This window comes from Elephas maximus, chromosome 9 (assembly GCF_024166365.1).
Source record: "Elephas maximus indicus isolate mEleMax1 chromosome 9, mEleMax1 primary haplotype, whole genome shotgun sequence".
NCBI lineage: Eukaryota > Metazoa > Chordata > Mammalia > Proboscidea > Elephantidae > Elephas > Elephas maximus.
The window spans coordinates 46,435,190-46,462,718 of record NC_064827.1 but is presented as its reverse complement, the minus strand read 5'-3'; the positions used below and the strand labels follow the sequence as shown (position 1 = coordinate 46,462,718).

The 27,529-nt window shown below is 41.2% G+C and overlaps 2 protein-coding genes and 1 pseudogene across 7 annotated transcripts in view; 1 reads left to right on the top strand and 2 right to left on the bottom strand.

Moving 5' to 3' along the window:
• The window catches only part of FRMPD1 (FERM and PDZ domain containing 1), a 173,148-nt gene extending 161,599 nt beyond the window's left edge, over positions 1 to 11,549 (bottom strand). For 5 of the 6 annotated variants that reach the window (XM_049895797.1, XM_049895795.1, XM_049895798.1 and 2 more), the window contains exon 1: positions 11,172 to 11,522. The gene's annotated coding sequence lies outside the window, so the exon portion shown is untranslated. The other variant, XM_049895799.1, reaches the window with a different exon arrangement.
• A 6,236-nt stretch (positions 11,550 to 17,785) lies between these two features.
• LOC126082929 (60S ribosomal protein L26-like) lies at positions 17,786 to 18,222 on the bottom strand (annotated as a pseudogene).
• A 5,398-nt stretch (positions 18,223 to 23,620) lies between these two features.
• On the top strand, positions 23,621 to 27,529 carry TOMM5 (translocase of outer mitochondrial membrane 5). The gene is made up of 2 exons (XM_049896798.1): positions 23,621 to 23,836; positions 27,012 to 27,529. Exons 1-2 carry the CDS (start codon positions 23,716 to 23,718, stop codon positions 27,044 to 27,046), a joined length of 156 nt encoding a protein of 51 aa, XP_049752755.1. The 5' UTR covers positions 23,621 to 23,715; the 3' UTR covers positions 27,047 to 27,529.

Below are 27,529 nucleotides of genomic sequence, written 5' to 3'. Positions count from 1 at the left end.
GACTTCTATGCTTTAACTTCAAGTGGACAAATTCAACAATAGTGTTGTTTGACTTTTCTTTTCAGTGTAGGAAATATTTAAAAGAATCCTCACACCTCTTTCATAGTAAAGCAACAGGGTATACTAGAAAGTAGCCTAGGGTCTGAGCTCTGCTTCTGCTTCTTGTTATGCGTGGCTATCACCAGCTCCAATCCCTGCCCTCTTTACCTCCAGAGTTTTTAGGTGGAATAAAATAACAGACGTGTACAATGTGTTTTAATTACAAAGAAGCTCATGAATGGAATGGAAGTGGTTATTATCACTGAGATTTTATTTAGTTTGTGAAATCCTGACAATGTTAAATAACATTGCTCTAAGCCATCTGGGGCTTGAGGTGTCCTAGAATCTCAGGGCTGGAAAATGTTGTCAGTACTAGGGGCAACAGGGAGTGATCCTTGAAAAACTAGAAATTAGATTGTCCCTTGAGAGTTAAACCTAGGACATCAACACATAATGGATTAAAGCAGAGATTTGCTAAATCACCTAAAAGAAACAGAATGGTTCTCAAACTGGGAAAACTCTACGAAATCTCACTGAAAATATTAATACAGCTAAAGAAGGAAGGAAGGCATCTGTCAAAAGGGAGAACACAGAAAAAAGGAGGTTGGACAAGTGAACCTTTGCATTGCCCATCTAATATCCACCAGGCCATTGGGTGCTCTGGCTAAGAAGATGACCAGGATAATTCTGGTGACAAGTATCTTCCTATTATAGAGGTCTAGGCCAGATGCCCCTAAGCATTCTATCAATGATATTCCCTTGTCCTAACTCCAAACTTATCAAGCAACCTGATTATAGTTTGGCTTCCCATGTACATCCACCTACAGGAAACGAATATACCAGCCAAAGAACTTGGGCATCCTTCAGCAGTTACATTCATTATCATAAGTAAACAAACTGACAGCCGATTTTAACTTCTCATGTGGCTTGCTTACAGGCTAGAATTCTCTGGCCATAGGACTTGAGTATTTGATACCTTCAACGATTCTAGTTTCCACATAAATTACTAAATTAACATCCTGGTTATACACATGAGCCTTGTGAACTTGGATCTACCCCTGAGAGCCGAAAAATTAGATTTCTAAGCCTGATGGGAAACTTTCTGGCCCATGGCAGATTACTGAAGTAAAGTGCCACTGTGAGGGCCTTTTGGGAGACAGACAACTGGACTTCTGCTATCATCCAGTCCTTGTCATTGTTTATGCATTTTGAAAGACTACAGAAGGAAGTGACCCTCCATTAATGCGGGAATTCTCTCTACAGCAAAGCCTGCCAACAGATGATTAAGTCCAAACTCTTTATCCTGCCTGTCCCACTGGGATTCCAGCCTGCCTTCCTCCTGTTATTTTCCATTACTGCCCTGAATGGACTCCAAACGCATCCATCTCTGCCTAGAATAACATTTTTCCCTCTGCTTCTCAGCTCCACATGGTAAACTCCATCTTTGATTCAAGACTCAAGCCAGGTGATCTCTCTTCCATAACCCCTTCCAAGATTGCTTTCCCATCTATACAAAGTCCCATAGCTCATTTCCTGTTCACTTCACTTTCTATCTTATAAGAGAGTACCGCCATGGGAACAAGGTCTCCAAGAATTCCAGAAACACAAGTCCTCTCTCTGCTCAGAGCATTCTTTCCATATAGAAAAACCTTCCTGGGAAATCAGATTCATTCAGTATTTCACTTATTTATTTGGTCATTTAACAAATATTTGGTCAGTACCTCTATGTGCCAGGCAATGGGATATGATGGTGATTAAGATTGACAAGGCTTCTACCCTCATGCAGCTTCTAGTCTAGTGGGGAAGACAAACATTAAAGAAATAAACAATTAATAAATTAGAGGTGTGCTAAGTGCCATGAAGGAGAAGTACATAGTATAGTCAGGGTGTAGACAAGGCTTTCCTGGGAAAGTTACATTTAAGTTAAAACCTAAAGGTAAGTAGGAATTAGCCAGGAGAAGAGGTGAGGGTGCTTGAAAGAGTATGAGTTGAATGATCTCAACAGCAGTGTCACTGAGCTGTGACAGCCTGATGTCTTCAGTCCTGGTCAACTATCCTATCTTCAGACAAGTCTAGGGACAAACTCACAAATATTTTTCCTCTAACACCCTGTTTTCTAGCTCCAGAAAGAACACCCTATTTACACTAATGTTGTTAAAGTATGATATGATTTGTTATATTTAAGATTTCTTAGTTATAGCTACATTCCTATTGGCCAATTTATTTTGTTTCATATAAATTTTTCCTAATTTCATTCTCAATTCTTCATGTTTCAGGGGTTCCTTATTGTCAATCTCATCTACACCTGTAAGAAACAAAAATTTTCATTTATTTTTTTCACTTTTTTTTATCCTCAGTGCTATGATAGCTAGCACATAGTACATGTCAATGTATACTCACTGAATGGCTAGCTGGCTGGCTGGCTGGATTTCATCTCCCCCAGCTCTCTTTTTTTTTTTAACTTGCCCATTTCACATTTAGGTCCCTCCAGCACTTAGGGCAAACGCCCTGCATATAGTAGTTGATATATCAATAAATTACCTGAAAATGACAAATCATCTAGCCTTTGCTTTAACGTTTCCATGATTAGGAAGAAGTCCCTGCTTTTTCAGGCAGTTGGTGCCATAGTTGAAATGCTGTAGCTATTACAGTTTTTCCTACCCTTGGGCTAACATCTGCCTCCCTACTAGTCCTAATTCTGCCCTCTGGGGCCCTGAAGGACAAATCCACATCCTCTGCCCCATGACAGCTCTACTGATGTTTGAAGACAGTGATCATGCTCCCTGTGGTCACTTACAAGCAAGACACTTTTCTAGTGTGAACTCAAGTACTGCGAAGTACTCCTAACATGCTGCAAAGGAGGACACAGCCCTCACAGGTTTGTGTGGTGTTCTGGACTCCCACAGAGAGCCATTGTGCCAGCAGGTTCTTCTCACAGACAGGAACTCAGACCGGAACTGGCAGTGATAACAATAATTAATGTTTACTTCACAATTAATTATGGCTTACTGATTTATCCACATAACACACCTGGGATATAGGGCAGGGTTTCTAGGCCTATAGATGGTAGAGGAAATGAGGAAGAAGATTGAGGCCTAAGCATGTTTTGCTCGCATGCTGGGGCCCAACCAGAAGAGAGAATGATAGTGTTGAGGTCTCAGTGACACAACAGCCCATATCCAGGCTGATCCATCTGGAATCACCACTGGCCTCTCTCCTTGGCCAAGAGAACCACTTTGGTTCCAATCTCATTATGACCAGCTCTATGAAATGCTGCAAATTCTAGGTTAATGCGGGAAAGGAGAAGAATGTACAGAGGACAGAAACTGAGGGCCTACTGTGTGCCAAGCTCTGTATTAGGCTCTGTGTACTGAACTAGATCAAAAAGTTTCCTAAAACAACATCTTGCACATAACAGTCCCAACACTATGCATACAGGTTTTACATTATTTGAAAGAAGAGAACTATCAACTAGAAGCTCAAACATTTTTTGTTATATATAGATTTTACTGTAATGAGCTTTACTTTGACTCCTCTTAGGACTGATACACTTTGGTCACAAGTCCACTAAAACAAATGCATATATTTAATTAAACAATTCATTGTATTGTAAATACACAAGATGTTTTCAGTGATTCCCTTCCTTTAAATTCAGATCTTTGAGAATGAGGGTTCTTCCAAGGTACCTGTTGCCATCATGTCCGACTTATAGTGACCTTATAGGACAGAGTAGAACTGCCCATAGGGCTTCCAAGGGGCAGCGGGTGGATTCGAACTGCTAAACTTTTGGTTAGCAGCCATAGCTCTTAACCACTGCACCACCAGGGCTCCTTCTTCCAAGTAGTGATTGTTAAGCTTTTGAGACATCTGGAGTCCTTTGAGAATATGGTGACAGCCACAGGGCTCTTCCCAGAAGAATGTACAGAATCACATATGCACAAAAGATTGCATACAATTTCAGTGTCTGTGAACCCAAGGTGAAGACCTTCTACCTTCTCTCAAATTACTGATGAGAATGGAAATTGGTAGAACGGTCATGGATGGAAATTTGGCAACATCTATTGAAATTACTAGCACCTCCACTTTCAGGAAGTTATCCTACAAATGCATTTTTATACAGGTGAAATGATGTTTGCACAAAGAGATTAACTACAGCATTGTTTATTATAGAAAAAGATTAGAAACAATCTAAATGTCTGTCAATAGGGTACTAGTTAAATACATTTTAGTACGGAAAGTGGAATATAATACTTCTTTCTTTAAAAAGGTCAGCAGTTCAAATCCACCAGGTACTCCTTGGAAATCCCATGGAGCAGTTCTACTCTGTCCTGTAGGGTCGCTATGAGTCGGAATCGACTCGAGGGTAGTGGCTTTTCAGGTTTTCTTTAAAAAAAGAATAAGAAAAGTATTTATGTACTGATATGAAATAATCTCTAAACAGATTATTAGCTGAAAAAGGCAAGATAGGATAGTATAAACAGTATGCTTCCACTTCTGTGTAAAAAAAAGGTAGGGGAAGAATGAAGGAGGGGCAGGTATGAGCCCTATAGGTACGGTGGTGGGGAAAGCACTCCAGGCAGAGGAGACAGGGTGAAGACTCTGGGCCAGGAGGCAGCTTGGCTTCTTTGAAGAAAAGCAAAGAGGCCAGAGTTGCTACAGCTAGTGAAGGAGACTGAGAGAAGCAGGAGATTAGGTCCGAAATGAAACGGGGAGGGGGTGGGGGGATGGGGGGATGGGGGAGGGGGCTACTGTGGCTTTGTAGCCATCGTAAAGGTTCTGACTTTCACTCTGAGTCAGATGGGAAGCCACTGGAGGGGAATCTGCATTATAATAGCAGCACTCCAGCTACCATGGAGATAGCTGTTGCTTGAAAGGAGCAAAGACCGAAGGAGGTCATTGCAGTCATCCAGGTGAGATATACTCATAGCGATCCTATAGGGTCGCTGAGTTGGAATCAACTTGAGGGCACTGGGTTTTGGGTTAGGCGAGAGAAGAATAGTGGCTTGAACCACAGTAGTATCAGTGGGGGAGTGAGAAGTGGTCAGATTCCAGATACAGTTTGAAGGTAAAGCAACAAGGTTTGCTAACCAGATTGAATGTGGGTTGTGAGAGAAAGAGAGGAATCAAAGATGACGCCAAGGTTTTTGGCCTGAGCACCCTGAAGGTCAGAGTTGCCATGACTGGGGATAAGGAAGACTGCAGGGGTGCAAGTTTGCTGGGAGCAGGGCAGTGGGAAGAGGAATATTAGGACCTGAGTTCTGGACATGCTAAACTTGAGAGGCCTATTAAAGATCCAAACAGACATGTTGAGAAGACAGCTGGATGTCTGGTCAGGAATTTGCAAGAGAGGTCAGGCCATATCAATATTCATCTGTAAAATTAAAATAATAATAATAATACCTACATAATTTGGTGGTTGGGTTTACATAGTAATACTTGTTACTGGGAGGATTAAACACAACAATGCATATAAAGCTCTCACTGGAGGGCCTGGCACAAAGTATGCCCTCAATATCTTTTAGCTATTTATTAAAATTTAAGTATCATTGGCTTTTCTATCACTATTTTGAATTTATGAGTTTGGTTGCTTTTAAGATTGATACATTGTTTCTGGTATCACTTCCAGACATGATTTGCAAAAGAAAATTATCTTGAGCGATAGCACACCTTCAGAATTGGTTTCTAGCTCCCAGAGTTTAAAATTTTGAAGGGTTTTGCATACAGTCTTCATGGGTAGGTTACGTCACATTTCCTATATATTTCTGAAATAATCAGTATGTTACTTCATCAACCTAAAATTTATTTCAAGTTTTGGAAGGGGTTTGATGTGGAGACTGAAGCAGTTTATCAGGAGAAATTAAATATGAGCAAGGACACTGCAGGGAAGAAACCCCCAGACCATTCACATGGCTTCTGCGACACAAGAGGTTTAAATGGAGTGAAGCATGAGAACTGACTACCCTGCCTCACTTCAATAGCTAAGATGCTATCACTGGTCATGTGTTTATCTGGCTCCTTTTAGAACTGATTCACAAAAGCACGACTAGTCTTAGTGAAACTGCAAGCTTCTCAGAGGAAATTTCCTTGAAGAAGCACATCTTTAGTATCTTTTGTTAATTTATTTGGTGATCTTTAGCTGTTTTATGTTGGGAAAGTGGAAACAAGAGCTGGTGTGGTTTTATTACAGATTTCTAAATCTTTGAAGCTGTGAGCTTGGAACATCAAAAACTAAACAATGTTTGAGGTCTCTCATTCTTTTTATATCTCTTTAAATTTCGACTTTAAATCCCTGACCCTGTAATTCTCTTCAAAAACGATGACAGGCCTAATGCTCACTAACTGCCTGTAAATAACCCTCCTAATCCCCATCTGTAGCCAAAGGAAAGAGGTGATGGGAACAGTCCAAACAGTCCAAAAATGCCTCTGTAACAAATAGATGGCTAAGGTGGTGTACAGTTACAGAACTTGATTTGATGGATTTAGCAACAGCAACACAAAAACAGGCACAGGTAGATGTATTGGTGAGGGAGGAGAGACAGAAAAGGAACAGTAACCCAGAGGGAAACTCTCTCCACATCATTGTTTCCTTGCAGGGCTACAAACCAGTCTGGTTCTAAGCCCGGCTGAGAATTTGCATTTCTAACAAGTTCCCAGGCAATGCTGATGCTGCTGGTTAGTGACCAATTCTGAAAACCACTCCAAACCAAATGCTATAGGGTTTCTTTCCAAGGAGCAGCTGGTAGATTCAAACTGTCAACCTTTTTGGTTAGCAGCCTGAGCTGTGAACCACTGCAACACCAGGGCTCCTGAGAACCACTAACCCAACCCAGTGCCCTCGAGTCGATTTCGACTCATAGCGACCCTATAGGACGGAGTATAACTGCCCCATAGAGTTTCCAAGGAGCGCCTGGCGGATTCGTACTGCCGACCCTTTGGTTAGCAGCCGTAGCACTTAACCACTACTCCACACTAAAAAAAAAACCACACTAAACTACTAAAAAAAAAAAAAAAAAAAAAAATTTTTTTTTTTTTTAGTAGTTTAGTGTGGTTTAGCAGAGCCAAAATAAAAAAAGTAAACCCACTGCCATCGAGTTCATTCCAACTCAAACGGACCCCATTGGGTTTCAAAGGCTATAATTTCTATGGAAGCAGACTGCCATGTCTTTTCGCTCTTGGAGCCTCTGGTAGTTTTGAACCGCTTACCTTTCAGTTGGTTGTCGATTGCTTTAACCGCTGTGCCACCGGAACTCCTTATTAGCGGAGCAGTGGGTCTCAAAATTTATTATTGATATATTATTTATTATGGGATCTTGTTAAACTGTAGATTCTGATTCTGTGTATATCCGGGGTCGAAATGCAAATTCTGAGCCGGGGCTGGAACTGGAACAAACTGATTCAAAGCCCTGCTTTCTTACCTCTTTAAATGAGGTCACCTAAACCAAACTGATGGCTGCTAATGAGGTGGTCATTGCTCAATTAAGCTCCATCAAATACCAATTTTATTCCTTCTGCCTGACTCTTTTACAGGCTTCTAATTGCTAAATTCACTGTTACTATGCTTCAAGCCAATCTCCTGGGAAGTCACCACGTGAGAAAATAATGCTTCTCCCAGGAGTCAGGAGAGCAGTGCACCTCAAGGACTAACACCTCAGGGTACCACAGTCCAGCAGGGCGTGGGAGGGGCCGAGGACCCCCCCCTTAATCTGTGGTTCCGCGAGGGCACCCACTCCAGCTTGTTTCCAGAGGTATGCCCTGAAATCTAGGTGAGGGAGAACAAAAAGACCCAAGAACTGTAACTCTTTAAACTGAGCCAACCAAATTAATCTGTGGCAAGAACTTAATGAATCTGTCCTCTGTCTCTGTTTTTCTATTTTAAAGTATTTTTCCATTTCCTTTTTGCTTTCTATTAATTTTTAAGTAAATTTTAGTTTGATGTTTTTTCAGCCAAGCTGAGGAAGAAAAGAGAGGAGCTTTGTTCTTATTCAGGCACAGTGATGACAGAGGAAAAGCTTATCTAGCAAGAAATGCTTATACCCCAACATCTCTTTGGCCTTAAAATTTAAAACTCACCTCCGCCAGGAAAATATAGGTGTTTTTTGCCTGTGGGTTGGGTGGCCATAAAATTTATCATTCAAACCAGGATACTTTTGAGAGTTAAACAGATGCTATAAATAATACCACCAGTACAACAGGCATAAACTGGGACCTTCCAGGCAAACCAGGCTCATCACCAAATGAGTCCCTAAACTACCGATATTTCTGGTAGCTCCAAAGCTGGTCCCATAGCTAATACAGAGAATAAATGCCCTCTTTTCCCTGCCAGAATAAATAGTTCCTAGTGTTTTATTACTACAGGAGCAGATATTTTTCTCTTCTTCCCCCTTCCCCCATCCAGCAATTTTTCTAGCCATTTTAATTGCAGAATCCTTTTGAGGGTCCTGTCTGCTCAACCTTTTGTCTATCTTACGCCCTATAATCTTGCTCCAGAAAGTTCATCCAGGAGTCTGAAGGCTACATATCACCTTTCCCAAGTTCAGCTAGTGGACAGTGGGCAAAAAATTTTAAATTCCATCCAGAGTAAAAACAGGACTTAGAATTAGTCTTGTCTGCCTCTACAAACCAGGGCAGAGGTCCTAAGGTAATTAAAAAAAAAAAATTTTTTTATTTATTTATTTTTTTTTATGAGACAGGTAGGAGCCCTGGTGGTGTAGTGATTAAGAGCTCAGCTGCTAACTAAGAGGTCAGCAGTTCAAATCCACCTGCTCCTTGGAAACCCTATGGTGCAGTTGCACTCTGTCCTATAGGGTCCCTATGAGTCGGAACTGACTCGATGGCACTGAACAACAATAACAACATCAGATAGGTAGGAGCCCCTGGGTGGTGCAAACAGTTAATGTGTTCGGCTGCTACCTGAAAGATTGGAGGTTGGAGTCCACCTGGAGGCACCTCAGAAGAAAGGCCTGATGATCTACTTCTGAAAAAACCAGCCATTGGAAAGGCTTACAGAGCACAGTTCTACTCTAACATACATGGGGATGCCATGAGTTGGAGCTGACTCTACGCCAGGTGGTGCTGGTCACCAGATAGGCAGCCTTTCTCACTTTTGGGATGGGGGCTCATCAAGGGCAGGGAATATGTATGATCCAACTCTACGTTCAGCGTGGCCTGTGCCCAGCACGGGGCTGGTGTAGAGAGGGTTCTCGGTATGTGCTATGGAGTGGCCAGGCTGCTTCCTCACCTTTCTCAGCTGTGGGTTCCTCAGAGCCGGGTTTTCCTCCCCCTTTCAGTGCAGTGAGACTGAATCCTGCCCATTAAGCCTCGTAAGTTGGCTGGACAGAGCTTTTGCTGCCAGCCCCCAGAGACTAGCTAGCATTTCTCTTCTTCCAAGTCCTGTGCTGAGTCAAACAGAGCCTCTCACAGACTCCAGGCACCAGGTTTAAACACAGGCTGAGTCTGCTTGGCCCCTGGACATACTTGGTTTTATTCAAAGCAGGAATATTCAACAAAGCCCATTGCTTGGCCAGCCCAGGGCTGGATGCTGCAGACACAGAGGAGAATCATACACAAACTCAAAAGGTTGTACAGGCACTAGGGTATGGTAGTTAACAGCAAAGACTCTGCAGACAAACTGCCTGGGTTTGTATCTGGCTCTACAAGTTGCCACCTGAATACCCTTGGGTGAATTACTTAACCTCTCTGTACCTGAGTTTTCCATTTGTAAAATGTAAATAATAAAATTTGCCTCAGAGGTTTGATGTGAAAATTATATTAAATGAGTTAGAACAAAGCTTGGCTCAGTAATGTTAACCATCATTACTTTTGTGTTTCAGCTCCTCTTCCCGGGGGAATAAAGCTTTACCCACTCCCCTTAATTCTTTCTGTATCTGGCTGGCACCTTCATCTCTTGTCTTTGCTCCTGGACCACCTCAATGTTGAGAGCCAAGAATGACACCTTTCCACACTAACATTTGGCTGGTGCCTTGTCCACTAGTATTCAAACCCAAAGCCTTTACGAGGTTGAGATTGGCTACCGTCTCTGAACCCAAGTGAATCATTGCATAAGTATTTTTCTAAGAAGGAGAGGAAACTCTTGGTCAACACAGAGGAAGCACCAGATTTGGAAGGAGTCACCCTCAGCCAGGAGCCTGTGTTCCTGAGCACGTCTTGTACCCACATATTTTTAGTTCTTTTAGGGACAAAGGTAGGAGTTTCTACCCACCTCTCAGAAATTCTGATAACAATGAACAATGAACAAAAAGAATCCTCACAGGATTTTTAAAAATCATGTTATTTTCTTCTCTGCTCACCTTAAGTTCTCCACCAGGGACTAGATCCTTTTAACTAGTAATGGTTGGCTTATCGTGTGTTTATTCAACTAGACAAATACACACTTTTCTTTGCATTTCCCAAGGAATATTTAATACAATTATAAAAACCATTACCAGCTTAGCTCAGCTGCTAACCAAAAGGTCGGCAGTTCAAATCCAACAGCCACTCCTTGGAAACCCTATGGGGCAGTTCTACTCTGTCCTACAGGGTTGCTATGAGTCGGAATTGACTTGACAGCAGTGGGTTTTTTGTTTGTCTGTTTTGTTTTACCAACTAATTAAGACAAGTAAACTTCAAAATAAACTCTGGGTTTCTCTCAATTTGGTTAAGGCAATTCTGAACTTCCATGACTTGAGAGTTCACAGGTTCATATACAAACTCCAAATAATCTCAATTTATTCACTTAATAGTTCCATAAAAACAGTGCATTGCTATCATGTCTGCCCTGGCCAAGTTCCAGGTGGTACTTGTTGTATCACCTCCCACTCTTAAATTTTGGGCAATTTCAGTGCACAGCAAATAATCAAAACTATTGGCCAATAAATATTAAAACTTTCCTCAAATGTGGTAGTGTTGTTATTATTAAGTAACAGTTACCACTGTTCTGCCACCTCCCTCCCTCCACTCTAACCCTTGGAAATGCTTCCTCCTGAATATACAGGTTAAATTCTAAAACACAAGAGTGAGCTACTGTGTCCCAGTGGCCTCTGCTTCCATGGTGACTTACACAAATCTCTGTCCAAAAACTGCAGCTGACCTGGAACTGATGGTTCGGTTGCCACATGATCCTAATACACACTTACCTGTTTCCTTCCACTGGTGTCCACAGTCTTCCAGCTGATCACAGAATCGCAGAGCACTTCTAGCTGTTCACAAAATCATAGAGCAGCAATCCTGGAAGAGACTTTAGAGACCAGCCAATCCAAGCCCTCATTTTACAAATATGGACACTGAAGCCTACAAAGAGGAAGACACTTGGCCAAGGTCACATAGCTCATTAATGAAAGAGCTGGGAGCAGAATTGCTGAACTGGAGATTCATCTCCCTATGGTGTCATTCTTCTTCCAACTGGTTTTTTTGCTCTCTGCCCTAGTTAGCTCTCGTGTACTCAACACACAGTCCACACCCTTCTAAGATGTGCCAGCCACCTCCAAAGCTTACCTGGAGTGAACTAGCCCAGCTCAGCTGGCTCGGGGCTTTACCCACAGAGAAAAGAGTGTCATGTGACTCCCTTGGAAACATAAACAGTGTGTAGGGATGCATGCAACGTTCAAGTGTATTCATCATTGCGTGTCTGCCAAGTCCATCATGCTGAGAAGCAAGTAGAGCCTAAAAGACATGTATAACATCTGAGACTTTTCTTTTTTTCCAGGCCTATAATTTCCAGTTACCTTAACAAAAGCTTTGATACTGCACCTTAAAAATCAACTTGTTTAACAACAAATATTTACTCTGGAGCCCTGGTGGCACAGCTGTAAAAAGAGTGAGCTGCTAACTAAAAGGTCAGCAGTTCAAATCCACTAGCCACTCCTTGGAAATCCTATGGGACAGTTCTACTCTGTCCTATAGGGTCTCTATGAGTTGAAATTGACTTGGCAGCAACGGATTTTTTTTTTTTAAATAGGCTAGCATCAAGGAACCCTGGTAGCACAGTGGTTAAGCACTTGGCTGAGAACTAAAAGGTTGGTGGTTCAAATCCACCAGCTGCTCCACAGGAGAAAGATGGGGCAGTCTGCTTTTGTAAGGATTACAGCCTTAGAAACCCTATGGGGGCAGTTCTTTCTCTCTGTCCTATACGGTCTCTATGACTTGATGGCAATTTTTTTTTTTTTTTTTTATGTTAGCATCCCCCCCAAAATCCACTGCCATCAAGTCGATTCCGGCTTACAGCAACCCCATTGGGCTTCTAAGGATGTAAATCTCTACGGAAGCAGACTGCCCCATCTTTCTCCTGAGGAGCCGCCGGTGGTTTCAAACTGCTGACCTTTTGTTTAGCAGTCCAGTATTTTAACCACTGTGCAACCAGGGCTACTTATGTTAGCATTGGGGAAACAAAAAAGGGTAAGATATGATTCTAACCCCTTTTTAGTGGAGGAGACAGACACATAGACAACGGCAAGATATGTGCTAAGTACTTTGACAGGTGTAGGCGCAGGTCTTGTAGATATGCAGCAGCAGCAAATAAATCAGCACAGGAGGGTGAGGGAAGATTTTAAAAATGTATTATCTTTTAAATTTTAGAATAGTTTAAGGTTTACAAAAAAAGTTGCAAAGATAGTACGGAGAGTTCCCATACACTGCTAACTGAATTTCCCCTATTGTCAACATCTCATATCACTGTGTTGCATTTGTTATAACTAAGGAATCACATTGGTACATTGCTATTAACTAAATAAACCCACACCCATTGCCTGCAAGTTGATTCTGACCCATGGTGACCCCGTGTGCTTCAGAGTAGAACTGCACTCCACAGGGTTTTCTTGGCCATTATCTTATAAAAGCAGATTACCAGGCCTCTCTTCTGAGGCACCGTTGGGTGGATTCAAACCTCATTTGGTTAGTAGCTAAGAACAAACCATTGGTGCCACCTGAGGGCTATTAACTAAATAGCGAAGACACAAGGAGGTGGCATAAACTGGCTGCTGAATGGTATTAGAATTAGCTAGATGGCAGGTAGAGGAAGGAATTTTAATCAGAAATAAAAGCATCTGCAAAGATCCAGAGCTGAGAGTTTGAGGAGTTCAGGGAACTGCCAGTAGTTCAGTATGTAAGGATAGAGGTGGGATGTTGGGAAGGAAAAGAGGAGAGGGACAGAGGAAGGGTGAAGAAAATGCCCTTGGTGGGGGCAGAGGAATGGAAAGTGATGAGGTTAGTAAGGAAGATAGGGGCTAGAGCAATAAAAGAGCTTCTAAATGAGGCCAAAGAGTTTGTACTTTTTCTTGAGGGCAATGAAAAATAATTAAAGGATTTTAAACAAGAGACTGAGATTATAAAAACGATAAGTTGGAAAGATCACTCAGACTGCAGAGTGGAAAATGCACTAAGACAGAAGAAAGACTAGTTGGTGGTGGATGGCTTAAACTTAAGTTGTGGCAGAGGGAACAGAAAGAATATGATGACTTTCAGAGATATTATGGAGGCAGAATTGACAGAACGTAGTGGTTAATTAGTCAAGAGGTTTTTTGGATATATAGGACTGTTGTTATGGAGACAGATATGAGCTAAAAAAAAAAAAAGAAAAGAAAAACCAAACCCATTGCCATTGAGTCAATTCTGACTCATAGTGGCCCTACAGGATAGAGTAGAACTGCCCCATAAGGTTTTCAGGGAGCGACTGGTAGATTTGAACTGACAACCTTTTGGTTAGCAGCTGTCATGGATTGAATTGTGTCCCCCGAAAGTATGTGTCAACTTGGTTAGGCCATTATTCCCAGTATTGTGTGGTTATCCTCCATTTTGTGATTGATGTAATTTTCCTATGTATTGTAAATCCTAACCTCTGCCTGTGGTTAATGAGGCAAGATTACATTATGTTAAAGAGAACTAGGGTGGGATGTAACACACTTATTCAGGACACATCCCTGATCCAATGTAAAGGGAGTTTCCCTGTGGTGTGGCCTGCATCATCTTTTATCTTACAAGAGGTAAAAGGAAAGGGAAGTGGGCAGAGAGTTGGGACCTCATACCACCAGGAAAGCAGTGCCCGGAGCAGAGCATGTCCTTTGGACCTGGGGTATTTCACAGAGAAGCTCCTAGTCCAGGGAAAGATTGATAACAAGGACCTTCCTCCAGAGCCTTTACAGAAAGCCTTCCCCTGGAGCTGACACCCTGAATTTGGACTTCTAGCCTTCTAGACTGTAAGAGAATAAACTTCTGTTTGTTGAAGCCACCCACTTGTGGTATTTCTGCTATAGCAGCACTAGATGACTAAGACAGCAGCTGAACTCTTAACCACTGCGCCACCAGGGCTCCAAATATAAGCTGGAGACACATATTTTGGATCATTAGCGTAAGTGTGGCTATTGAAGCCAGATTAGATAGTCCATGAGCAGAGAAGGGAAAAGGGTCTGGGACAGAATCTTAAAGAATGCTTCCATTTAAGAGATGACCCAAATGAAAGGTGTAGAAGGAGGCTGTGGAGCAACCGAAGAGGCAGGAGGAAACCCAGAAGACTGTGATATCAATAAATCTAAGAGAAGAGAGCTTTTCTAAAAGTGACATGTGGCCAATAGTGTCAAATACTGCAGGAGGGTCAAGGCCCACACTGGTCCTCTGGGTTTGTTAATAAGAACTCTCGATGGAGGCAGTTTAAGGGGACAGGTACAGCCAGAAGCCTTGAGCTGCAGAATGCGTAGGATGTGAGGACATGTGGACTGTGGGAAAAGACTACTCTTTTAAAAAAGATTTACTGCAAACCAGAGGCCAGAGATAACTTAAATCACAAATAGTAGTAGATACTGTTGTAGTAAAAAAAAAAAAAAAAATTTTTTTTTCCATTTAGTTTTTCCAAGAAAAGATTATTTCTTATTAGTAGTAGCTAGTGTTTATGAGCCACTATGACTCAGGGACTTTAGGTACATTATATTATTTAGTCCTGAATGCAATACTTAGAAGTGGGTACTGCATCCCTCTTTTATGGATGAAAAGAAAGAAGCCTAGAAAGGTTTGGCATCTGGCAGAAGGGTCTCAAAGCAACTTCATGGTGGATCTAAACTTTAAAGTTTAAACCTAAACTCCACTCCAAAGCCCATGTTTTTTCTACTGCAACCACACCCCTCTTCCTAAATAATTCCCAGGGCTTGCTTTCATTTCACAGTGCAGAAGCCAATAACTAAAATGGGTGGCCAGAGAACTCCACTATGAGAGACCTGAGGAAACATGTGGATAACCCAGGCACACACTTGTTTAGGGACAATCTCTGAGTAAGCAGAAAATGTCTCTGGCTTCGAGTTTCAGAAATCCTTGCCAGGGACCCAAGATGCTCCCCCTTTTGAGATGTGTAAGTATGTAAGAAAGGAGCCCTGGTGGCATGGTGGTTAAGCGTTTGGCTGCTAACCAAAACGTTGGAGGTTCAAACCACCAGCCACTTCGTGGGAGAACGATGTGGCAGTCTGCTTCCTAAAGATTACAGCCTTGGGAACCCTATGGGGCAGTTCTACTCTGTCCTATAGGGTCACTATGAGTTAGAATCAACTCAATGGCAATGGGTTTTTTAGATGTGTGTAAGTGTCTTATGTGTATAAATGTGTGTGTGGAAGCGTAGGGCTGGATAGCTCAGCTAACCAGAAAATCCATCACTGCTAACTAGAAAAGTTAAGTTGCAGGTGAGAGAAAACTGGAAAATTTTAAGAGAATTGTGCTAAAATTATTTTTAGCCTGAAGAAAAGAAGCATCAAGGAAGACCCAAGAGCTGCCTTTAAACATCCATGAGGAAGAATGACAGATTTGCTTTTGACACTACAGAGGACATAGCTGAGACCAGTGCATACCCGATATAGAAAGGCAGGTTTTGGCTTTACCAAGAAGAGCTGCCTATTCAAACGCTGAACGAACTGCTGAGAAGTGGTGAACTCCTTGTCACTGCAGATGCTCAAGCAGAAGCAGGGATGTCAGAGGTAGGGACCAAGCAACAAAAAAGGTTTGGATGACTGTTCAAGAAACCCTCTGGAGAAAATGGTTAGGAAAAATGTTTTCCTATCTACGGAAGCTCTCTGTTTTTTCTAAGATGAGAAAATACGCTTGTGGGTATCTACTCACTGGCTTTGATTAAGCAGGTCCGTCATCCTGAAAATATCATAAAAGTCTGGGGCAGTACGTGTACAATGGACTCTGGTACCTCGCCTTTGTTTCTGGAGGAGGTTAGAAGTAAGGAGTTCACTAAACTGCTTTCTCAGAGAGCTCCTGAAATGGGGGTGAGAGCAAGTCCAGCATTGTAGAAGGTAGACCTCTGATCAATGAATCAGTAAGTGATCCTTCTTAAAGAGAACCTACAGGCTGGGAAAAAATCTTCAGATAAGACTTATCAGATAAGGGTCTAATCTCCAAAATTTATAGAAAACTCCAACAACTCAACAAGTCAAAAAACCCAGTTATAAAATGGGCAACGGACATGGACAGAACCATCACCAAAGAAGACATCCAAGCAGCCAATAAACACATGAAAAGATGCTCATGGTCATTAGCCATTAGACAGATGCAAATCAAAACTACAATGAGATACCATCTCACTCCTACTACTTTCATTACTATTGGCATAAACGGTATGCCTGCCACTTTTTATGCCTTTGGACCTCAGAAGTAAGGTGTTATTACAGTTCTAATGCATTTATTGTCAAGGTGGGTCCCTTCTGAAATGTGTTAAGCTCAGCAGACCAGACTTGGAGCCTCACTGTTGTGTAGGCTGAGCGTTTTGTTAGACGATGCTGCCTAGACGTGTTAGTTTTGTAAACTTTTGCTTTTTTCCCCTTTATTTCTTTGAGATAAGGCTTGCAAGCATAATTATGGCTGTCCTGTGTGATAGTTAGGAAGCCTTGATAGATTTGTTTCAGATTTCTAAGGTATATTCTTAGGAGTGAAATTGCTAGATCTTAAAGTAGCTGTGTTTCTAGTTTTTTTGAGGAAGCACCAAGCCATTTTCCATGGTGGTTGTACCATTTTGCAGTCCCACCAGGAATGAATAAGGGTTTCAGTTTCCCTACATCCTCACCAATATTTGTTTTCTGTTTTTTAACCCTTTCGTTACTACATTTTTTTTTTTTTTGATGGCATGTATTTTCAGTATTGGAGTGCATGCTTACTAATTGAGTGTGTTTAAATTTTTGGTTGGTAATATGGATTTTGAGAAATATGATGTGGCAATACAATCCACCAATGAGGTGAGTGGCATTTTGGCAACACCGATCTATGGTATGACAGTATGCCACTGAGAACTAGATAGATAATATATTGCTGGCATCTTTCCATTAGGTTACAGGGGGAACCTCTGGTTTTCCAAATATGACACAGAATAATCAAAACATTTACCCTAGATCAAAGATGAAAAGCCAAGGGGGTGCAGGGAAGCTAGATTAATGGGAACAGATCAACCAAAATGGAAATAACGAGAATGCTGATGTATTGTGAAGAATGTAACCAAGGTCACTGAACTGAACAACATGTATAAAAAAACAAAAACCTGTTGCTGTCAAGTCAATTCTGACTCATAGAACAATGTGTATAACACATTATTAAATGAGAACCTGATTTCCTGTGTAAACGTTCACCAAAAACACAATAAAATATTGAAAAGATAATAAGCAAATGACCCTTCTTTTCTTCCTTCCCTTGATAAATATTGATTGATCATTCACTATATCCCAGGCACTGCTTTTTTTTTTCTTTTTTGCAGTTTTAAATGGAAGTTGTATATAAGATTATTTTACTCCTGCATCTTCTCAGTTGTTTCTACCTTACTTTTGCCCTTTTCCTTTCCTATTTGGCGAGATTTGGCTTTACACTTGAGGATCTTTATGCGGCCTTGGTCCAGTTTTAGCCTAGTGATAACCACCTTGCTGGGGTGAATACCCACATGCACAGTTGTGCCATTAGCTTTATCTCACTGCACCTGTTCAATGTAGATGACATATTTCTTCCTGTAAGCCTAGACTGCTTTGCCAATTTGCTGACCTTTGTAGTGTTGTTGCAGAACCTGAACCTCATCACCCTTTCTGATGGGCATGGCCCGAACACTGTATTTCTGTCTCAGTTCCTTGGAAACAGGGAAGACATAATCTCCCTGTGCATGTGGGAAGGTGCACTGAAATGCCTTTTATGGTTTTTGCTCCGGTCAGAAGCCACAAACGGATTGAACTACATTTTGGCCGCTGCTGCTTTAGCAATGGCCACAAAAGGGAAAAGCGACACCGTGTTTTTAGTGAAAGGAAATAAACTTTACCCATCTGTATAAGCATATTTACATAACATATACACGTATTTTTGTGTGTGGGGAGGGGGTACAAAACCAACCCTCCAACCTCCGCATGGGGATAGCTGGAAATTCGGATGTGCTCTAGCTAATAATGTCAATGCAAAGTATGTTTTTCTTTCTCTGCTGCAAAATATTAAGAACTTCCAGCGCAATGAAGCAAACCTCTTATAAAACAAACAAAAGCCTCACCCCCGTTTGTAATTCCAAAAGGTCTAGAAATGGAACACCTACACTCTTGACCAGAATGTGCCTTTTTGCCTCAGAAAAAAAGAGGGTCAATGGGAAAAATTGATATCTCTGAATTTAAAATAATAATTATAATGATCAGGAAAAAATGCAAAGTGTACACAAAGACAGCGTTATAAGGATGTTCCCTGAAATATTATTTATAGGGGAAAAGTGGAAGCAACCTAAATACCCAAGAATAAACCAAAAAAAAAAAACAAACCCGTTGCCTCTGAGTCAATTCCAACTCATAGCCACCGTACAGGATAGAGTAGAACTGCCCCATAGGGTTTACAAGGAGCACCTGGCGGATCTGAACTGCTGACCTTTTGGTTAGTAGCCATAGCTCTTAACCACTGCACCACCAGGGTTTCCAAGCATAAAGGTTTCGTTAAATTATGGTACATCCATATAATGGCATACATTGCAGCCATTACTAATGATGTTCAGAAGAATATTTAAAGACACAGGGAGATAGTCAATATAACTTAAATGAAAACTCCAAGTTAAAATAAGCATATACTATATAGTTGGTTTTTCTAAAAAAAAAATATATAAATGTGTGAGAAAGTATATATATACATATATAAAGAGACAGAAACAGACAACTACATATGCATACGAATAGAAGAAAGGCTGAAAGAATTATCACCAATGTGTCAACAGTGGTTGTAAGACTATGAGGGATTGTTATTTTCTTTTTTAGTTCTGTATTTTCTAAATTTTATAATAATAACTGTTCTTTTTGTGAAAAAACAAGTTATTAAAAGTATAATATGAATTTTATATGATTATACTGCTATAAATAAGTAAAAGCAAATAAATTTCAAAGTTCATCCTTCGACTTTAACTGTGATGCATTAAAACTATTAAATAATTTTATTTAGCCAAACAAAAACAAGTTGTATTAAGACAGTGACAGAATAAGTAACTATATAAAAATAGAATGCAGAACTTTGAATGCATATATTTTGGGCACAATTTGCTTAAAACCTAATACACAAAGCCACCGATTTATGAATTCTGAAGGTTAGCAGACACTAAGTTCATTCATTCAAAGGGTAATTTCCTGAGTATCTGCCATATATAAATACCTGTGTTCAGTGTTAGGAGGATTAAGAATGAGCGAGGACATGTTCCTTGTACCTGAGGCACTTACAGTCCAGTTGGAGAGAGATCATACACTTCTGAGTCATCCAGACAACAAAGTCCTAAAAATAAGAACAGGGAATGAGGTATTGCAGAAAGCAAATACCAGTGAGGTGAGGATTATCAAAAGTCTACTCATCCTTTTAGGTTCAAAACATACCTCTTCCTGAAGCTGCCTCTTGTAAGACAGTAATTTCTGGTAGTAAGTTATACCATCTCCTGGGTGTGGACGTGGCTAACACCTATCACAGAGCAACTCTTCCTGAGAGTTCAAGTGTCTTTCCTTTGTCTTGATCTTTGTTTCATTCATCTTGGGTCCTGACTGGACTCCAACCCATTGCCATCGAGTTGATTCTGACTCCTATCAATGCTATAGGACAGGGTAGAACTGTCCCATAGGATTTCCAAGGCTGTAATCTTTACAAGAGCAGGCTGCCACATCTTTTTCCCATTGAGCAGCCGGTGGCTCGAACCACTGACCTTTCAGTTAGTGGCTGAGTGCTTAACCACTAGGCAACCAGGGCTCCTCAGTGGACTCCAAAGCTGAATTTATTTTGGGAATTATAGACTTTGTTCATTTACTAAAGGAATGAGGAACCGGAGGTGTGGAGCAGACTGACAACTGGTGATGGGTGTGGAAACATGGAAAGAAGAGCTGCCCCCCAGTATGTTGGTAAGTAGCAGCTACTGCTTATCCTGTCCCTCCCAATCTGAGGGTTAACAACACTCCATTTTTCCAATCCTTACCTCTGAGAGGATGATTGTCAATGAGGATATTCATGGTTAAAGTATTAAAAGCAGCAACATATGATAGGAAAAGGTGCCAAGTGGGTAGCCCAGAGACCTCTTCTAGTCCCAGCTAGCTCTGACTCTATCTAGCTTCCCTCTGGGCTTCTGTTTCCTCATCTGTCAAATGAAGGGGTTGAACTGTTCAATACCCAAAGCCTATAGCTCCCACTGAATTAGGAACCACAAGGGTCCTATGATTTTACTGGATTTACTCCCCAACCATGAGTCATCTGTTGATCTCTGACCTTGCAAATACAAATTCCTCCCCGGTGATGGAAATTACAACTCTTAATTCTCTTAAGGGTAGGCTGTACACATTGAATGCTGTACACATTGAATGCTTGTACATATTGACTGGGAAGTCAAGGCAAAGGAAATGGATCCTAAATCCCTCCTGAGGTCAAAATGGAAAATAAGACAATTTTGTTAGCTACCATTTCTTCTGTGATCAGACTAAATAATACAAATATCAGTATTAAATTATGTGTGTATACTTTTAATTTTGCCTTTCACGGCAAATCACAGTGAATCCTTTCCTTTTAGCTTTTAGTTCAAGGTCATGAAGGAAGAATAGGCAAGATGAACACAGAATTACAGCATTTTAGAGGTGCAAGTGACTCTAAAGATTAGATCCAAACCCCTTGTCATCCCAATGAGAATAACATTGAGGGATATAAGATATGAATATGAAACAGCTCACTCCAAGGTTGACTTCTTGAGGAATGTTCTCTCAATTTCCCTCACCCATATTGATTGTAATTAGACAATACCACCACCTACATGCCAAAAAAAAGAAAGGAGTCTAACCTCTTCCATTACAAACAAAGGAATTACGCACGGCGAAGACAGAGATCATCAGGATGAACCTTTCTGAGACAGGGACGGTTTGCCCTCCTAGACTATCAGAACCAATTCCTCACCCCAACACATAACTACTCCTTACTTCCACCCACTACCTTCCTGCCTCCATCCAGACAGGAAAGCACCAGACCTTTCTAAGAGGATTGTTATGAGAATAATTCTGCCCTTTAACAGGCTAGCCATTTGCCACTGTATCACTTACACAGTAAACAGTGCTGCTTTAATATGGCATTTGATAAATAAAATTCAAATACTAAAAACTGGTTGTTCTTTTCACCAAGAAACATGATTTTGGGCTAGTTTCTCCCCTTTTTGGTTCCCTACGAATCCAGGCAAGTTACCCTAAAGCATCTCAGTAAAGAAGAAACAATTGATAGTTCCATATGTAAACTGATGATCTAAACTCAGCACTAGAGGTCTAAGTTACTGGTATCACATAAGGACAGATTCATTCCTTCCCAAACCATTTTGCCTCACAATTTAGGTGGAGGAACTATGCCTTATTGTTAGAATTCTTCTTACTATGGAACACACTTGCTGGTTGACGTCTGACCACATTTGATAATATTTTGATATCCATCCACTCCAGACCAGAATGTCCAGGATGACACAATTAGAACGCAGAACACAAACTGTTAGAATTGGAGGGGGCTTTCAAGAGCATCTAATCATATTCCCTCTCTTTACAACTAAAGAAACAGAGTTGCAATGAAACAGACTTGTCCCTTGTCATGTGACTAGTTAGTAGCAGTGCCAGATCTAGAAGCTATCTCCAGTCTTCCTGTCCAGATTCTTTCCGTTGCCCTTACTGCTTTCCAGTGCGGGCTTTCCAAACACTGGGGAAAGACTGGCTGATAGCTATTCCTTGGAAGTCAGCCCCTCCCATTCCAGAGCTGCCTCTGCTATTGTAGGGCATGAATTATAGATGCAAGAGATTACTAAAGCCTGCATATGCACTTGAGTTCTCTTTCTTGCTCTAATGTTTTTTAATGAGTTTTTTTTTTTTGATTCTGTAAATCAGGAAGATGGATGGAAATGCTTATAGTTATTAGTTGCTCCTATAGTAAATTACTGTTCTATTTCTCAAAAATTCACTGTCGCTATGCAATGTGCAACCAAGAAGAAACATTCTGGTTTGAAATTATGTGAGCAATTCAGTCATCTGGTTCACGTCTAAGAATAATACACAGATAGTTGACATGCATAATTTGGGGCAGCAGCCTACTAACATTGTTTTGATGTTTCCATGATAGGAAATCTCCTGGTTACATTAACCCCCTACCTTCTGACTCAGGGATGCCCATCTATGCAAGTAAAAAAAAAAAAAAAACAAACTGTTAAATACTACAAGGAAGCATTAGGGTGCAGGGAAAGAGATTCAACTTGCCATTATAACTATCTGAGTTAGAACCCTGAGACTGGCACTCACTAGCAAAGTGACTTTGGGCTGTGCACTCTGTCTCTGGGCCTCCCTTTCCTCATCTGTAAAATGTTGAACAAATTTGAATCTGCTTTATACATGCTGTATTATTGGGCCAAATTATGATTTGTAGGGATCACTTACAGCAATAATATGGAAAAGGTTAAAAACATTGTATCCAGCGTTGCACAGAATTAACTCATATCAAATCCTGCTCTGCCATTGACGAGTTGTGTGATCTTGGGCAAGTTTTGTCCTCTTTGTCTTAACTTTCATGGAAGATTTCAAACATACTCAAAATAGAAAGGCTAGAATAATTAACTAAGATAATATACTAATCACCAGTTTAAGCAGGTTCTGATATTTTCCTAATATTGTTTCACCTCCCTTTCCCCAACACTTTTTCCCCCTTGAGGTATTTTAAAGCACATTTGGGCAAGTTTTGCTGTTGTTTTAAGATGTTTGTGCTTCAGCTTTCTCATCTAGGAAAATGGAGATTAAAGTAATTCATGGAGTGGAATGAGGATAAAATGACGTACTAACGTAAAGCGAGAGGGTTAAGTACTCAATAAATGTTAGCTATTATCATTTTATTATTACTTATGATAATACCTATGAGCCAGCCCTGCAACTTATGTTGTACCGTCTTTTCAGGGGTGTAAAAGCATTTTGCAACATTACGCGCCTGGTGAGGTTATTAAATAAACTGCCTGGAAAACGCCAAGTCCTGCGTCGCTAAGGTTGCGGCCGCCCCCTTCAGGCTGTCATTCTTCAAAACCACTCGGCCACGATGAGAATTGTCCCTCGTAAGGTCCCGTCGACTCGCGTGTGAATGAGGGGGCGGGAACAGGAAGTGGTATGGGGCCGAATTCCGGGCGCGAAGAGGCCGGTGAGGAGAGAGAACTCGACGGCTGTAAGCTAGTGAGGCAGAGTCGCAATGTTCCGGATCGAGGGCCTCGCTCCGAAGCTGGACCCGGAGGAAATGAAACGGAAGATGCGCGAGGACGTGATCTCCTCCATACGGAACTTTCTCATCTACGTGGCCTTGCTGCGAGTCAGTGAGTGTTCCCCCAGGCTGGGACCGTGAGACCAGCAGGGAGCTCCCTGACACCGCCCACCCGACCCTGGCCCTGCAGGCCGCTGGGGGCCTGTGAGGAGCTGATCTGAGGCGTCTGGTGGACGGAGGAGGAGAGGCTGTGGGCCTCGGGCGGAGGGGACTAAAGCGTGTACGCGCCGAGGGCGGCCGGGGCACGCGTGGCCTAGGGTCGGCTGGTTGCGGTGGAGGTATAGAAGAGCACGCGGTGGCTGGGTCTGCGTTGGGTAATCATCCTGGGTTGTCCAGGTATTAGAGCGTTAGAATTGAAAGAGCCTCAAAGATTATACCCCAGAGCAACTTTCTCATTTTGCAGACAAAGAAACTGCGTTCTACAGTAGACAAGTGTCTGGCTCAAGGTCATTCAGCGATTGAGAATGATCCTGACCTAGAATCCAGGATTCCTAACTCCGTAGCAGTTGCCCTTCTATCAGTGCTGACTTTTGAAATCCAAGAGTTTTACTCCCTTTCTGTTTATCTGTACAGTGGATGAAAAAGTAATTGTGTTTTTTTTTTTTTGAAAGAATGAGAAGGATGTGAGTCTAGAGGATTAATGATAATACCTGAGATTTTATTTCATTTTACAGATGACAGAAAGTTACTTCCATTACTTGGTCTTGACAGTAGCCCTTTGAGGGAGGGTAGGCCAAAGATTTTTTTTTTAATTTGCTTTAAGTGAAAGTTTACAAATCAAGTCAGTCTCTCATACAAAAACTTATATACACGTTGCTATGCACTCCTAGTTGCTCTCCCCTTAGTGAGACAGCACACTGCTCCTCTCCACCCTGTATTCCCCGTGTCCATTCAACCAGCTCCTGTCCCTCTCTGCCTTCTCATCTTCCCCCAGACAAGAGCTGCCCACATAGTCTAGTGTGTCTGCTTGAGCCAAGAACCTCACTCATCACCAGTATCATTTTCTGTCGTATAGTCCAGTCCAATCCTTGTCTGAAGACTTGGCTTTGGGAATGGTTCCAGTCTTGGCTAACAGAGGGCCTGGGGACCATGACCTCCAGGGTCCTTCTAGTCTCAGTCAGACCACTAAGTCTGGTCTTCTATGAGGATTTAAGGTCTGCATCCCACTGTTCTACTCTGTCCGGGATTCTCTGTTGTTTTCCCTGTCAGGGCAGCCATCGGTTGTAGCCGGGCACCATCTAGTTTTCTGGTCTCAGGCTGGTGTAGTCTCTGATTTATGTGGCCCAGGCCAAAGATTCTTATAACCCTTTTGCAAACGAGAATTCAACTTTCAGAGGTGACTTACACAAGGTATCAGGATCACAGGCAAGCTTGAACGTTAGAGCTGGAAGCAGCTTTATAGATCAGTGTTCTCCTTTTACTGATGAGTTTCAGAAGTAACTTGCCCCAAATTTCCTCATTCTCATCACTTCAATATCCTTTTCTTGCTTAAACCCAACCAAACCTGCTGCAGTCGAGCCGATTCTGACTCATAGTGACCCTAATGGACAAAGTGGAACTACCCAGTAGGGTTTCCAATGAGCGGCTGGTGGATTCGAACTGCTGACCTTTCGGTTAGCAGCCAAATGGTTAGCAACCAGGGCCCCCACTTAGGACACGGTCTCCCTTAATCAATGCCCCTTTCACTTTCTGTGGTATTACTCTGCTTTTCCACCAGGGGGAAACCAAAGGGAACAGAAACTCCAGAACCATCCTGCTAGTTCAACAGCCTTGGCAACTCCCAAATGTACTCTTTTTTTCCTGGTCTTACCTTTTTTTTTTTCTTTGACCTAGCTGCGATTAAAATATTTGTTTCTTTTGAATGACCTTCGTATTTGGATGACTCAGCATTTTAAGAAAATTTTAACAACAAAAAAAATTTTTTTTAAATCTTTGTTAAGTGTACAATTCAGTGGTTTTCAGTATATTCACAAGGTTGTGCGGCCTTGACCATTATCCGAATCTAGAAATTTACATACCCCCAAAAAAACATGGACAATCACTCCCCATTGTCCCTCAAACCCCCAGCTCCTGGCTAACAGTAATCTACTTTCAGTCTCTCTGAATTTGCCTATGCTGAATATTTCATATAATTGGAATTATACAGTGTGTGGCCTTTTGTGTCTGGCTCCTTTCACCCAGCATGTTTTTAAGGTTTATGTTGTAGCATGTATCAGTATTTCATTCTTTTTTATGGGTGAATAATATTCCATTGTACGGCTGTAATACATTTTGTTTATACATTTATCAGTTGACATTAAACCCATTGCAGTCGAGTTGATTCCAACTCATAGTGACTTTATAGGACACAGTACAGCTGCCCCATAGGGTTTCCAAGGAGCGCCTGGTGAATTTGAACTGCCACCCTTTTGGTTGATGGACATTACTGCTCATTTTTTATTTTTCTAATTAAGAATTAGTAGAAAAGACTGGCATACTGCTGACTTAGCTGTGACAGATCAGTATGTTTAGTACAAAATGTTGCATTAATTTGGTATGAGTTTTAAGAAAGAAGGTCATTCTATTAGCTTTCTTAGCCACAGCATTTTTACACAGAATAATAATATGACTTTTTTAGTTTCATAAAGCACTTTCTAATTTCCTAGACATTTCTATATATACCATCTTAACGGATTTCATAATAACTGAGGCAGGGCTGTTTCTGATGTGAACTGGAACACATAGGTGATATATAGTTAATCAGTAGGAATACCAAAATGTGAGTTTAGCTCTTCTGGTTCTGTAGTTTAGTATTGTTTTCCCATACCCTCTGCTTTCTGTAAATGAGTTTTTAAAGGTGAAAATTTGTCCATTTGTTTGCTGTAGTTTTGTTCCTTTAATAGATTAAAAAAAAAATCACCAAAACAAGTAAAAGTTTGTCATTTGAAGAGGGCTGAATATACTCTTTATGGCCTTAAGGAGGAGAACTGCATGGAGAAAAGATTTTATGTAGTCTAAGAATGAACTTGATAATAATCATAGTGGAATGACACTGGAATGAACTGCCATGGAAGGCAGCGAGTCTCCTTGGCTGGGTTGTTCATGCAGAGGCTTGACCATCACTTGGAGTCGTTTTAAAAACAATTGTTGAACTATACCTGTGAGGTTTCCTCCTGATCTTGTAATTCTCTAAAGGAACTTGTGACTAATAGAACTGAAAACTAATTTTCGCTTTGTTTTTCTTTTAGCTCCTTTTATCTTAAAGAAGTTGGATAGCATATGAAGATTTGGCATCACGTGCGAATGCATGATAAGAAGAACATTTGCTCCCATCTGCAAATGAATGGTCCCAGAAAGATATAAGAGACTCTTTGAATGGGCCTAAAAGTTCTACTTGTTAAGAACAAGTTTGCTGTGGTTACTGACCTTCATAGCTAAAATATAAAACTATTTGGAAAGTATGAAAAGATTTCTTGTGGTCGTATTGTGCCTGTATGCCTGTGATATTCAGCCTCAGTGATAGTTGGTATGATTGTAAATAATGTCAAACTTCATTTTCTGGCAAGTATTAATTATAAGAGAATTGTGCCTAAAATGGTACTGTCTTGGCAGTCATTTCTGTTTACCTTTTTTTCTGTCCAGAGTGTATTTATGAAGAATCCCTTACAGTTATGGTAGTTATGCTTTGTAGAAGTCAGCACATAACCACAATGACATTGGAGCACAGGACTGTTAGTCTGTATTTTTAATAAATTTATCAATTAAG